Source organism: Equus asinus, chromosome 9, assembly GCF_041296235.1.
Source record: "Equus asinus isolate D_3611 breed Donkey chromosome 9, EquAss-T2T_v2, whole genome shotgun sequence".
Lineage (NCBI taxonomy): Eukaryota > Metazoa > Chordata > Mammalia > Perissodactyla > Equidae > Equus > Equus asinus.
In genome coordinates, this window is record NC_091798.1 from 77,097,986 (window position 1) to 77,111,648 (window position 13,663).

Here is a 13,663-nt window from a genome sequence, read left to right on the forward strand (position 1 = left end):
CATATTCTCTACTAAATTCTGTTAAACTAGTGACTGGTTTTTGCTTACTGTTGTGTCTCCATGGCCTAGCACATAGAAATCAGCCAACAAATATTTTTTGAATGAATGAGTGAATGAAGGAATAAATGAGTTATTGTAGTACTGTTCAGATTTTTCAGATTAGATGGCACATTTAGCTCTTTTCAAACATTTGATCTGAGTGGTAAAGCTAAGGTGTGGGAAGCGTGGTCTTATTGAGAAGGTAGCTTAGGAGTATCCTCAGGGAAGAACCTCTGGGGAGGAGGATACAAAAGAGCTTTGGTCTCCCAGCTGCTGCTGACAGGCTCTTCCACGGGACTGAGGAAAAGAGCTTAGAGAGCTTGTACTCTGATGAGGTGCCAAGCTTTGACATGGAGCCAGCAGCCAGAGAAGTAAGGAGAGCTTTTAACACTAAAGCTCTTAAGTGGCTGTTCCAGAGTGTGGATGGACAAGCAGTTGAATCTTTGAGAAGATTTTCAGAGAGAAAATCACGTGTCTGTGGAGTAGTTATTAAAAGAAGTGAAAATGTCAGGCAAACTAGATATTTGATATACCTAGATATCTATTCATATTTTTCCTTTCCTATTATGGTTTAAAGGTATTAAATAAATGAGAATATAGCAATGGAGTCAGCAGTGGGATCATAGAAAACAACTCCAGGTTTTCGCATTAAACAAACACGGTTATAGACTTCTGTAGTTTTGTGGTCTTGGAAAGTTAGTTAACCTATGTGATCTCCAGTTTCCCCATATATGAAACTGTTTAAATTTTGGTGAGGAAGTTGAGACATAAACACAATACAGCATTATTGTTCTACTTGAAAACAGCATGCAATACCATTGTCTACTTCTTCCATCTTAAAGCATCTTTTTCCTTAACTTCTGAGATACTCTCATGGCAGAGTCACGAGGATTAAATGAGCTAATGTGCCTACTATGGCACTCATTACATAAGTACTTATTAAACAATCCTTCAATACTGCTGTGTTAGTAAAGAGCTATATGTTTCAGAAAGTGGCAAATTTTACCCGTTATCCAAACACAGTAAAAGGACCTACTAGAAGTGTGAAAAAGTGGAAAGAATGTTGAATTACTTTCTCATTGGGTTTCTGCACTTACCAGAAGTGTGATGCCAAAGGAGACCTTTCTTGAACTCCCTGTAAAAGGGTATTTATTATCTGGTAGACAGGGACCAATAACAGTTAAAGGCTCCAGAGAGAGAACTTCTGCTCCTCAAAAGGGATGGCTGAGTGTTGCCGGAGTGTCCAGTGTCTCAGGGACTCTGGTGCTAGATTAGCACTTTGGGGAGAGGAGGGGGTATCCAAAAGTGATGGTTGATGTGTAATATTATTTGTAAAATTAAAATTCAAGTTTTATATATTTTCAGAAATAGGATATCCTAACCTATGTAAAATTAAAGTGTGGAGCTAGGGCTATGAGTTTTGGGTACTAACATCTTTGGGCAATTTTGGGGGACTGGAGTCATCCCAAGTGAAAAAGTTGAATTTGCTAAAATCAGGAAATGCAAGTCCTCATGGATTGAATGCCTACGCCCTTAAGGTGTACACCAGATAGTATAGATACAACCAACTCTGAAGAGAGTTTTTGTGAGACTCTTTAAGAGTGTCAATCTACCTTAGTGGACAAAGTTATTAAAAATGAAGGTAAATACTATATATCAATGTGCAAGTGAACCCTACCTGATTTCTGTTTATCAAATCATCTTTAATTATAAAGATCATAGAGACTTGGCTATACCCACTATAGAGATTAAAATATATGCAAACATTGTCAATGCCCTAGCTACATATAATCTATAGACTCTTGAATAAAATATTTTGAGTTTTTTTTCCTCTCAACTTTTTCCCCAGGTACTAAAGTTATCTTCCTGATGAAAGAAGACAAAATTGCTTTAAATATTTGTCTTTACTGTTTTCCTAGAAAGATTTTGAAGGATCTGTTTTGGAAAGCCAAGAGTAATGTAGTGATTAATATGGGGCTTCTCCCCTGCTTTTGTTTTTCCCCTTTAGGGTTTTCACTCTCAGTTTCTCTTTATTTATGCCCTTGCCTTTGTTCTCTGAATCATGTACTTATGGTCTCTGGTATAAATTTGGCCAGTAATCCATGACAGGAACCATCTGGTTGAAATCAGTCCCTAGATACCTTGAATAACATGGCTCCAATTTGGGAATCAGCCTTGAGACCACAAACTTGATTTTGGGTCAAAAACCTGGTATCCTCAATCAGGAGGTTGAATGGAGCCAAACATCCTCAGTGCTGGAAAATACAACTTACCTACCAAACGTCAACCAGGTTGGATGGAAAGAAACATGGAGTGGTGGAATGAGCATGGGTTTTGAAGTCAGAAAGACTTGGGTTCAAAGTCCAGTAGCCATACTTATTAGTTAAATGACCTTGGACTAGTTTCTCAATATTCCTGAAACAAAGATTAAGTGAGATGAACACTAAGTGTCTCAGGCATATCTTATTTCACATTTCCCCAAGAAGCAAACCCTGAGACAAGGATTCAAGTGAAAGTAGTTTATTTTCTAAGAGGAGGAAACTGGAAGGGGAGTGGGTAAGTGAGACAAAGAAAGAAAGATAGCAAATAAAGATTAGTGTAATCAAGCCAACTACCATAGGAGTAATCAAACTTAAACCTTCTGGGGAAATTCCTAGAGCCAGTGTGAAAGGCACATCTCAGAGTTATCCCACCAAAGGAGCAAGGATGCTGAGGTATTTATACAGCAACTTCCATCAATCATTGGTTGAAGCTGCTCTGGGGGTTATTATTCGCTGGCACTTCCAAACTGTCTTGCTGGAAGATAGAGGTTTTGACAGCAAAAGGCAGGCCACGGCCAACTGAGTGGTAAGGGCAAGAGGATATGCGGATATTGACAACATCTGCTTTGGTCTACCCCTTGCACCACTGAAATCCACTCATTAGCCATGTTAAGTTCTCTGAGTCTTATGATTGATTCCTCAAGGTGGTGGCTGTCAAAACTTCTTCAGAAAAAAACAGTTTTCTTACAGTAGAGTTAGTGGGACAAGCTAGAGTATCCCCTGCTGCAATTATTCCTGAGTCTGCAAGTGTTAATCATCATTACATTCCTCTATCACTTATTCCAGCTTCCCCTCACCCTTGGCCATCACATCTGCTTATTTATGTTGCTTGCTCGTGGAGTCACTGAGACCTTCATCCCTGAGGGGTCAAACCCATGGTTACCATTCCTTTCTCAGAATGTCTCCTGCTTATGGTTATTACCAGTCATGCAAGCATCAAGAGATGCCCTGGTGAATCTCTTGAGTCACAGAACTTCTCCCTGCTTCCCTTAGGCAGTAGCAACTCCAGCTCCTCAGTGATAATTAGGGTTAGTTACCTTGCCAGCATAGTAACTCTTTTCTTTGCCTGCTAGACTGCTGGCATGGGAAGCCAAAGATGACCAGATGGCAGCTGTAACATTAGGTTTTGTGGAATTCTCCAGGGTCCCCTGGTAGAGGTGTGTGCACCCCAACTCACCCCATGGAAACCAGGACCTACACTCCCACAGAGCTAATGGGGAGTTATGGGAATGGAAAACACAAATTCCCCAAGCGGATCATCAGAAGCACTGGTGAAAGAGGCCTCTTCTACTTTCACCCTTAGCTCATGGACCCATGTAGTTTATTTGTTAGGGACATGGTAGCATATAATGGCTGTTGATTCAAAGTAAAAATCAAATCTTGAAGGACAGTGCCCCAACACTGCTGGGTGTCATCCCCAAGCTATGCATTTCAGAGTCTGTTCCAAAGTTCTGCTGATCTGACAGCTTCTACATGATACGCATATGGTAGAATCAGTGAATCCCATAGTCATGTGGCTTGAGCAGTAAGGCTGCCCATTTTGCAGTCTGAACCTACTGCAGAGCCTTCTCTTGCCCTGTGCCTCATGCACGATGTGGTTGGAAGTCAGGCTGGTGTGCACTGATACAGCTAAGATTTTTTTTTAACTTTCTACTGCAATATGAACACTAAAAAATTGCAGAAATTACAAGTGAACTACTTGATGAGTTTTCATACAGTAACCACACCTGGATACAGCTAAGATTTTCCATGATGATTCTGTAAAAATATTTGGATATTTTCATAAACCAAAATGATTGAAACCCATTATTGTATCACTCCTTACTCCCTGGATTTGAAAAGTCCTTTAGGCCAAATCATTCTCCAGAAATGTAGCACTTATTAGAGTATAAGCTTAATATAACCCAGTCATAAATTTATCCTGTCTCTTAGTACAAGATTGATGAGTTCCTGTAGATTTATAAATTTTTGTTCTCTTCTTTGTTATAGTAGAATTCAACATGTACATATTTGATATATATATATATATATAAATATATATATAATTTCCCTTTCTGTCATTTTTTTGTGAGGCTAATCTCACTTTCACAGCTCCACCAGCTCAAAGGATGAGGGAACATATGCTTCTCCATATGCCCAACACAGACTCCTCAATGCATTTATTACTTGGAGCTTGGTGATTGAGGAATGTTTGTAATATTTTATTTTTCTTCATAGTGAGTCATTCTACTGTACATTTCAAAATCTGTGATAAGTCGAAAGATCCAAGATTTGAGGTACATTTCAACAAACAGTTTCCCATCTGGTAAATGAAAAGTTTTATTTATAACCAGGTATTCAGATACAGTGGTATGAAATGACATTCAAATTATTTTGTTTTATTACATGTCTGTAGGGCTGGGCAAAAACACTAACCCCCTCCAATCCATTCTCCACGCTGCAGCCAGATCAGGAAGCTCGTCTGCCTTAAACTCTTCGCGGGTCCAAAATCCTCATCTTGGCTAATGAGGCCCTCCATGGTCTGGCTTCTGCCTCCTTCTTCAGATTATCTCTCAACAATCCTCCTCCTTTTCTACACTCCATCAAACTGGATCTTTGAGTTCATTAAATGTATCCTTAAGTCAGCATTCAACTCAAGAAAAATATATAGATAGGAAATATTCAAGAACTAAGTCACTTTTAATATACAACTTACTATCAACTGCTGCTTTTCATCTACTGAACCCCAGGCAAGTTTCTTGAAGCCAGCATGTGGGGTTTAGGATGGAAATAGGGACAGCCATTGTGAGGATCTGCTTCAGCATTTCAGGCCAAGGGGCTCACCTAGTGGATTCTTCTTTGGTACTGTATTTAGAACTACTGCAAGAGCCAGACCATTCTGGGAATACGCAAAGTAATTCAGTAGTTCAGAACTCCTGAACTGACAAACTTGATTCCTCTGCCTGAGAGTTAAGTAACTCCCCACTTCTCTCTTTACCACCCACCCAGGGCTAACTAGCTAGCACTGCCTAGCTAACTCTGCCCCGTCAATTGCCAAAGGAGGTTCTCTGTTTCAAGTTCTCTTGTCAGAGTCTTGCATGGAAAGCCTGAGTTGATCCAAAGTTCAGGTGAGGCAGAAGGATTTTGTGGATTATAAGGTTGTGAGATGTTCCAAATGCCAAGCCGAGCCAAGGGGGAGGTGCTTTGAAATTTCATTTTGTATCTTTGGATCCTCTTATTTGTGCTTAAACCAGCCTTTTGGCAAAGCATCCTCTCTTTTTTTTTTTTTTTTTTGAGGAATATTAGCCCTGAGCTAACTACTGCCAGTCCTCCTCTTTTTGCTGAGGAAGCCTGGCCCTGAGCTAACATCGTGCCCATCTTCCTCTACTTTATATGTGGGATGCCTACCACAGCATGACGTGCCAAGCGGTGCCACGTCCGCACCCGGGATCTGAACCTGCCAACCCCGGGCCACCGAGAAGCAGAATGTGCGAACTTAACCGCTGCACCACCGGGCTGGCCCCAAAGCATTCTCTTTTTTAAAAGGAGTTTGCCTACGCATTTATGAGCTTATGAGTCAATCAGCTAACATGGACAGAGCACTTCAGTGTGCTCAGGTCACTGCTAGGAGCTTTGGAGTAGAAAAGTGTCCTCATGAGGCTTAAATCTGAGTGGAAAGATAAAGCTTTAATTGATGAAATAATAAAGTGCTAAAATGTGTAAACTTGCCGTAAGTGCTTTAATTCACAGTGAGAAAGACCATTATAGAGGGAAATTTTTAGTGAAGGCTCCACAGAGAAAGTGATATTTTTGCTGCAAATCGAAGGATGGGTAGGATTAAGCTAAGTAAAGGGTTATGAGGAGTTCACTTCATGGGCGGCAGCCAAGGTGGACCTGTGTGGGCACAAAGGCACAGAGGCAGTAAAGATGATGCCAACTAGCCCACCCCTGGGACCTGTGCTCCAGAAAGCGCTGCCTTTCACAGTGGCTCTCAGACCCTAGTGTGCATCAGACTCTCCTGCAGGGGGCTTACTGAAACACAGATTTCTGGGGCCCACCCCTAGAATTTCTGAGGCCCAGGAATGTGCATTTTTAACAAGTTCTCAGGTGATGCTGATGCTGCTGGTCCAGGGCCCAAGCTTTGAAAACCACTGGTCTAGACTATGTTAATGACTGTATGGTTCTCCGCTCAGTAAATTCCATCTGAAAATGATGCTACAAATTGTCTCTCACAGCAATACCCTTTGCTCTGCTTTTTTCCATTCTGAGGCGTGTGGTCCCCACATTCACACCTTTACGTTATTGTCACATCTTTCCTTCCCAAGGCCACAACCAGATTGAGTTTGATCATTTCCTGCCTTTTTTGTTGTGGTGGTTGTAAGCTGGCTACAGATGTGGTGACCTTTAGCCAATCTAAGCTTGGAGATTTTATTTTATTTATTTATTTTTTTTTTGAGGAAGATTAGCCCTGAGCTAACTGCTGCCAATTCCCCTGTTTTTGCTGAGGAAGACTGGCCCTGGGCTAACATCCGTGCCCATCTTCCTCTACTTTATACGTGGGACGCCTACCACAGCATGGCTTTTGCCAAGTGGTGCCATGTCCGCACCCGGGATCCAAACCAGTGAACCCCAGGCCGCCAAGAAGCAGAACATGCGAACTTAACCGCTGCGCCACTGGGCTGACCCCTAAGCTTAGAGATTTTAGAAGGAAAAAGTGAATAATGTTATCAGTTTTCAGTTTCTGCTTCACTTTCTTATCTCCTGCCAGTTCATTGGTAAATTAATGTGTTGATGCAGAGGACCTGATTTTGATTTTCTATTCAACACTGATGATAATTTCCCAAGTACAAGCTTATTTGCCTTGGAAGTATTTCTCTTTGATGAAATGATTACCCAAATAGGTAGCAGTGTGACTGTCAGAGTGGGTCTAATAATTCCATGTTGACTTAAGGCTTTACATGTTAAATAATTAGATTACGGTTGACCCTTGACAGAAGCTTTGAATTCCTTTAGTTTTATCAGCAATCATAGTACATGGCAAATTACAAAGTAGCCAAAACCCCCTGTAACTTCTTTCCATGAATAACGAAAGGAGTTAATAGCACATAGTAGGCATGCATATATTTAGTGAATGAACAAATAAATGCATTCAAAATAAATGCATAAATAATTTTTATTTGCTCATGAAACAAAACAGACAGTTCTGTGAAATATAGACATGGTTATTTTGTATCAGTTTTAAATTTGGCAGGCTACCAAATGTTAATTTGCTTTTAGCTATTTGAGATTAAACGTAATTCCTTCCCTGAGCAGCCCTAAAGTAAGCAAGCATGAAAGCATTTTCAGAGTGATCTGGGAGGAATTGACATTTAAAGGAGTTAGCATTACATTGTACTTTAAGGCTATTAATTTCATAGATAAATTCACTTCATTACGCCATCTTTATCTTGCATTTTGAAAGGACTCCATCAGCTGGACGACTGACAGCCGAGGGTCAATTGAAACTGCTCTTTTCCCAGCCAGGTTGTAATTGGAACCTGCTTCTGGAAACCCTACTGAATCATAATGGTCTTTTACTGAGAATCTTGCTGAAGAGCTCAAGTGAGTATTTATAGTTATGAGAATGTCCTCAAAAAACCCAGCCATTGCTCAAGTTGAATGAAATTTTTTTCCTACTTGAATGTTGGCAGAGGGATGGAAACCAACTGCGTTGTGTCAACAGTCAGTGGGGTTAGCAGTAGGCAAAATGTTGAATTGCTTTATAAACCTATTGGAAAGATACTTTTCAGGAATTCTGAGAAAAAACAATATTTCTGTATAATACTGTTCTATCATAACTACCATTATTTCGAAATGTTGCAATATCTGGAGTTTGAAATGCCTAAGAAAATTATAGGAACATAGTTATATGTCCAAAACAGAAGTCTCAATTAGACCTAAAAGAAAGAAAGAGAGAGGTTCATTAGAACCACACTAGAAATTTCAGTGGATCGTGAAAAGTGCTTATGTAACTTATAAACAAGCAAGCTGTGGCTTACAGCCATATCCATTGCAGCATGGAGAAGTAATCATGAGAAAATTATGAATGGAGTAACAGAAGACCACACTTCTCTTAATTAGACTTTCTTTTTTTCCCTGTAAGTGCTATTTTAGAAAATGGTAAGTAACGTTATGCCAATCCGATATTATTTGCCACTGCTCTCCTGCTACATCTATGTGGAGTTTTCCAACCGTTTTCACATACCCCTACACATTTCTCCTGCTATTCTATACCACACATGAAGCCAGATTTATTTTATCAATCACTAGTTCCACTATAGGTTTCCTGAATCAAAATCTTTTTCCTCTACTTCTCTACCACCTGTAGGATCAAATCCCTGTCCATTCAAATATGACCCCTGGCTAATTTTCTAAACTTTTCCCCCACTATTCCCTTGCAGGCACATATACACCCATTTCAGCCATTGTCCCCAAAGCTCCATGCGTGTGCTCCCTCCACACCTGGGCTCACCCATTTTTCCTGCTTGAAAGACCCTCCATAGACAACTCAGGCTCCACGAGTGTGCCAGGGCCAGTTGATGTTCTAGATCTCTGAATGCTCTAGCTCACATTGATCTCTTCCTCCCCTCAACCTCACCATGCCCATTATCTTGGCTGCTCATTTGCCCTTAGCGTAGTGTTATTATATTTGTAAATGAACGAGGCAAATGGACACCAGGCCTGTTGGTATACAAATGAGGTTCATAGCATTCCCCTGTCCAAATCGCTCTGGTCATTCCTGGGAATTTTTGGTTTCTCAGATCTGTTCAGGACCACTTCCCCATATTCTTCTCTCCTGTCCACCTTGATGTTTGCTTCCCAAAAGCCACCTAGATCAGATGCCTCACTGCTGAGGCCCTTGTGAGAATATTGCTTCTCCCTTGGTGCTCTCATATCCATATCTCAAATCCATAAAATCTTGTGGTGCCAAAGGTCACTACAACTCCTCAAACCTCACCATGTTCCAAGCAGAAGTTCGGAGATAACCCCTCTCCCAAACCGTGAATCTGACTTTATTCCCTTAGCCACAGGCAGTACTCTTTGGGCCTCAAATAGCACAAGGTTCACCTGAAAGCAATTTCTTGAGCTTCAGGCTGTAGCTCCACTCTCCTAAAGGGGAAACTGGTGCTAGGGAAACTACTTCCTCAAGTAGCCACCATTTGTTGTTTATTTATTGGGTGTCCAGCACTGTGCTAAGCACTTCACATTTGCTATCTAATTTGATTCTTGTAACTTTATCAAGTATTTACTGTTGTTTTCTTCATGTTGAAAATGAGGACATTAGGGCCAACCACAGTGGCCTAGTGGTTAAGTTCAGCATGCTCTGCTTCAGCAGTCCAGGTTCAATGCCCCAACGCAGGCCTACACCGCTCTACTAGTGGCCATGCTGTGCTGGCAACCTGCATACGAAAAAAAAAAATACAGGAAGATTGGCACAGACATTAGCTCAGGGCAAATCTTCCTCAGCAAAAGAATGAAAAGAGAGACGTGATTAGAGTTTAAGATAATGTTACTTGCCCAGATACACACATAGCTGATAAACGGTGAGTAAAAGTGGATTCTGAACCCCGCCTGAGCTTTCTGTCCCCTGCACTTCCTAAACAAATACTCATACAAATTAAACCTGGAGTGGGCGAGGGGTATCAGAAGAGCTGTAATCTGTCCACCCTCAGGTGGATCAACCAGGACACCCTAATGCACCTGCATTTAACTAGTTTTTCCAGCTAGATAGTTAGGGCTGATCATAGATTTTTATATTCCTCCTCAAGCTAACACAGTGCTTTTTACAGGAAAAGTCCAGTCATTGGCCGATCAGTGGTCAATTAGGATATAAAATACAGTGTTTCCCTTAAACTTTATAATCTGAGCTTTCAGGCAAAGCAGCTACATGACATGGACAGTATGTGACACAGCTGGAGATTTAGTCTATAGTTGGTGAAACTCACAGGCATGGTCTCAGAAGAGAAATGGTGTCCTATTGACAGAGTTATGTAGAACAGCCTGGAAAATCAATTGCAATCAAACTTTTTGACTATACTGATATAGCCACTAAGTACAGGAATAGCAATTATAGTTATGAGTATTTAACCATGTTTTCTTATAAATGAATCCCACATTTACTTACCAAAAATATTATGTCCACCTTCTGGTATGTATAACATGATATTGTTTTTGAGAGACTTACAGTCATTGTAGCTACCATATTGTATCACCTTCGGTTGTGGTTCTTATGAAGTGCAGAGGTGTACTTACCCAAGCCGCTCAAATACCTTTTTTGCATTTTTTTGCAAAGGCTGTTAGGTGTTTGATTGGGATTACATAGCTGCTCTGGAATCGTCTTGTAATGAATTTCATTAGTTACTTCAATACTGTAAGGATGTCGTGACAGAGTTCACTAATCAATCGATTGACTGACTTATTAAGCTCCAGTAGAAGTCTTGTCACTTTAAGTTAGAAACAATATACTCAGGAATCTTATTAACTAGACTAAGATGGAAATTCTCATGTACATAAAAATAAATTTGTAATATTTTTTGCACAAATTTTCATTTGTTTAGAAGTCTCAGAGTATTTCAGAACACTATTTGGTGATTTAGAAGTTTGATCATATTTTTAGGAAAGCAAAATTTTAGAGTAAAATATGCTGAATTAGGTGCTTCAAGCAACATAATTATCAGCTTTTTTGTGGGAGAGTTTTTCTTTGTAAACAGTGTCTTTTTGGTCAAACTGATAAAATTTAACTTTCTGTTAAATTGGCTCAGGAATAAGAATAAAGAGATCTTAAGAAAATATTTTTATTATATATGTTTTAGAACAAAGTTCTCCTTGTCCAATAAGTAATTATTAAATTCTGTTAGGTTCAGATTTTTCTTGATGGACAATTATATATTATAATAATTAAAACATATGGAGTTTGTCTCTTTTATTGTCTGTAGCTTTTGGTTTTGCTCTATGAAAATGATTTGCCAGAATTTCTTTTTATTTTAAAAAGAATCAGCAGAGCATATATGGAAATGACTTTCTTATAATACTAGATACAACTTCACCAAGGGTGAGAAAACACAAAAGTTTGTAAATGAAGGGTAAAATTTGTGTATGTGTGTGTGAGGAAGATTCGTCCTGAACTAACATCTGTTGCCAATCCTCCTTTTTTTCACTTGAAGAAGATTCACCCTCAGCTCACATCTGTGCCATTCTTCCTCTATTTTTTGTATGTGGGATGCCTCCACAGCATGGCTGATGAGCAGAGTAGGTCCGCACCTGGGATCCAAACCTGCGGACCTGGGCTCCTGAAGTGGAGCACATGGAACTTTAACCACTTGGCCACAGGGCTGGCCCCCAAATTTTAATTTACAATATATGCTTCATAGGCTGCCAGCTTCTAGGAAGTGGAATCATGTTTTTGCCATAGATAATAATTCCTCCTGTATAAAAATTTGTAGCATTTTGAGGGAGTGGTTATATTGCTAAAACTTGATAAAAATAAACTGATTTCACATAGTAGGTGGTTTATAACATTCTTTGGGTACAGTTCACTTGGCATGGAAGGTAATGTTTGTGGGTTTATTTTTAAGGTAGGCCATCTTAAATTTGAAGGAAAAAAACTCAACTACAAATGTTTATAGAAGATTTCAGAATTGTAAGACACTATTTTGGATTAGTGACTTTAAAAATCTAGGGCAATTGTGTGGTAATTGCCTAGGACTAACTAGTTTCTTTGGTAATTTGGTAACTAATTTGGTTGGTTATTACCTATAATGGCCTAACTAGTTTCTTACTTGTGGCATCAAAGGAACAAATATTTAGCAATTTCCTAAGTGTTAGCAGGTGGCCTTTTCCTGCTAGTGACATTTGAATGAAGTGTGACTAACATTCTTCCCTTTGCCCATTGCCCCAAGAATGATGCCCAGTGAAACTTCTCGGCTTCTGGTGATTTTCAGTTGTAACATAACAACACACTAGCAAATACATGATATTTAACGTGTTCCAGACATTGTTTCTGAGTATTTAAAATGTGCTCACTCACTGAATCCTTGTAACAACCCCATGTGGTAGGTACAATTATCATCTCCATTTTACAGATGAAGAAACTGAGACACATAGAAATAAGTCACTTGTCCAAGTCACCTACCTCATAAGTGGCAAAGCAGGATTTGATCCAGACAGGTGGCTTCCAGAGAGTGTGCTTTCACCACCACACCACATGGCATCCAGGGAGAGCCACAGAGCATTTACCAAACTGCAGGCCACACAGTTCGTGGGGGCTATCAGGAGCCTCTGTAGCAGACACTTTTGATAGTACCTTTGGTACTTTTCAACCTTATGATAAAGAAACAGATCAACAGGAAATTCTACCACTACCAAGCAGAGATTGATTTATGAATCAATTCAAAGTCTGTAATTTTATACTTAGTATTTTCCTGATCTTTTGAGTAATAGGAGGCATATTATGGCAGAAGCTTGGTGTTTTGTTGTGGAGTGTGTGTGTGTGTGTGTGTGTGGGTGTGGGTGTTTTGTTTCATTTTGTAAGTGTGACCAAGTGTCTTGAAGGAGGTGACCAAAAATAAACTATGCTCCCTCTTGGTACCTTAGTGCACCTAACATTGATGTCATAGGCTGCTTTGCTAGTGACATCTGCACTCTGACTTGTTTAATCTTCTTTTCTTTGCTGTAGTTGTACCCTGTTCTTACTAGGAACAATAGAACCATATGCGTGTGGTTTTACCCTAGTCCTTTCCAACCAAGGATCCTATCTGACAATCATGATGGACTAGCCTAGCATATCAATGGGCTCCACAGAATTATTACAGTCCCCAAAACAGTTATCATCTAGGGTCTGCTGAGTCTCCATGAGGATAGGGTGGTTGTAGGGGGTATGATTATGTAAAGCAAAGCTTCTTTAAAGTGCAAACATGTCACCTGCGGTGCTGGTTAAAACCACAGATTCTGATTCAATAGGTCTTCGGTGGTGCCTGAGATTCTGAATTTCTAACCAGCTCCCAGGTATGCTGCTCCTGCTGCTGCTGGTCCCTGGACCGCCTTTGGAGTAGCAAGGTCATCGAACAAAGTATCTGTTGCTATAGAAGGCAAAAAAGTTTGAGAATGTGGCTTGTCCTACCAATGTATTATAGGCTTTTAAAGAGACATAATTTACTTAAAAATATTTATAAACCATTTTATCAGGAAGTTCACAGGAGTCAGAAATCATGATCTTATTCAAATACACATCTGATTATGTCACTCCTCTGCTAAAAACCTTTAGTGGCTGCCCACTATACATAGGA

At 40.0% G+C, this 13,663-nt stretch overlaps 1 protein-coding gene across 10 annotated transcripts in view; it reads left to right on the plus strand.

The window, feature by feature from the left end:
- The window catches only part of KIAA0825 (KIAA0825 ortholog), a 373,989-nt gene that overhangs the window by 134,663 nt on the left and 225,663 nt on the right, over positions 1-13,663 (plus strand). For all 10 annotated transcript variants that reach the window (XR_011505937.1, XM_070517755.1, XM_070517756.1 and 7 more), the window contains one exon: positions 7,801-7,940. Coding sequence is in view for 9 of the 10 variants with exons in the window: in XM_070517755.1 (XP_070373856.1) it covers positions 7,801-7,940 (140 nt within the window). In the remaining variant the exon portion in view is untranslated. The remainder of the gene's footprint in view (positions 1-7,800; positions 7,941-13,663) is intronic.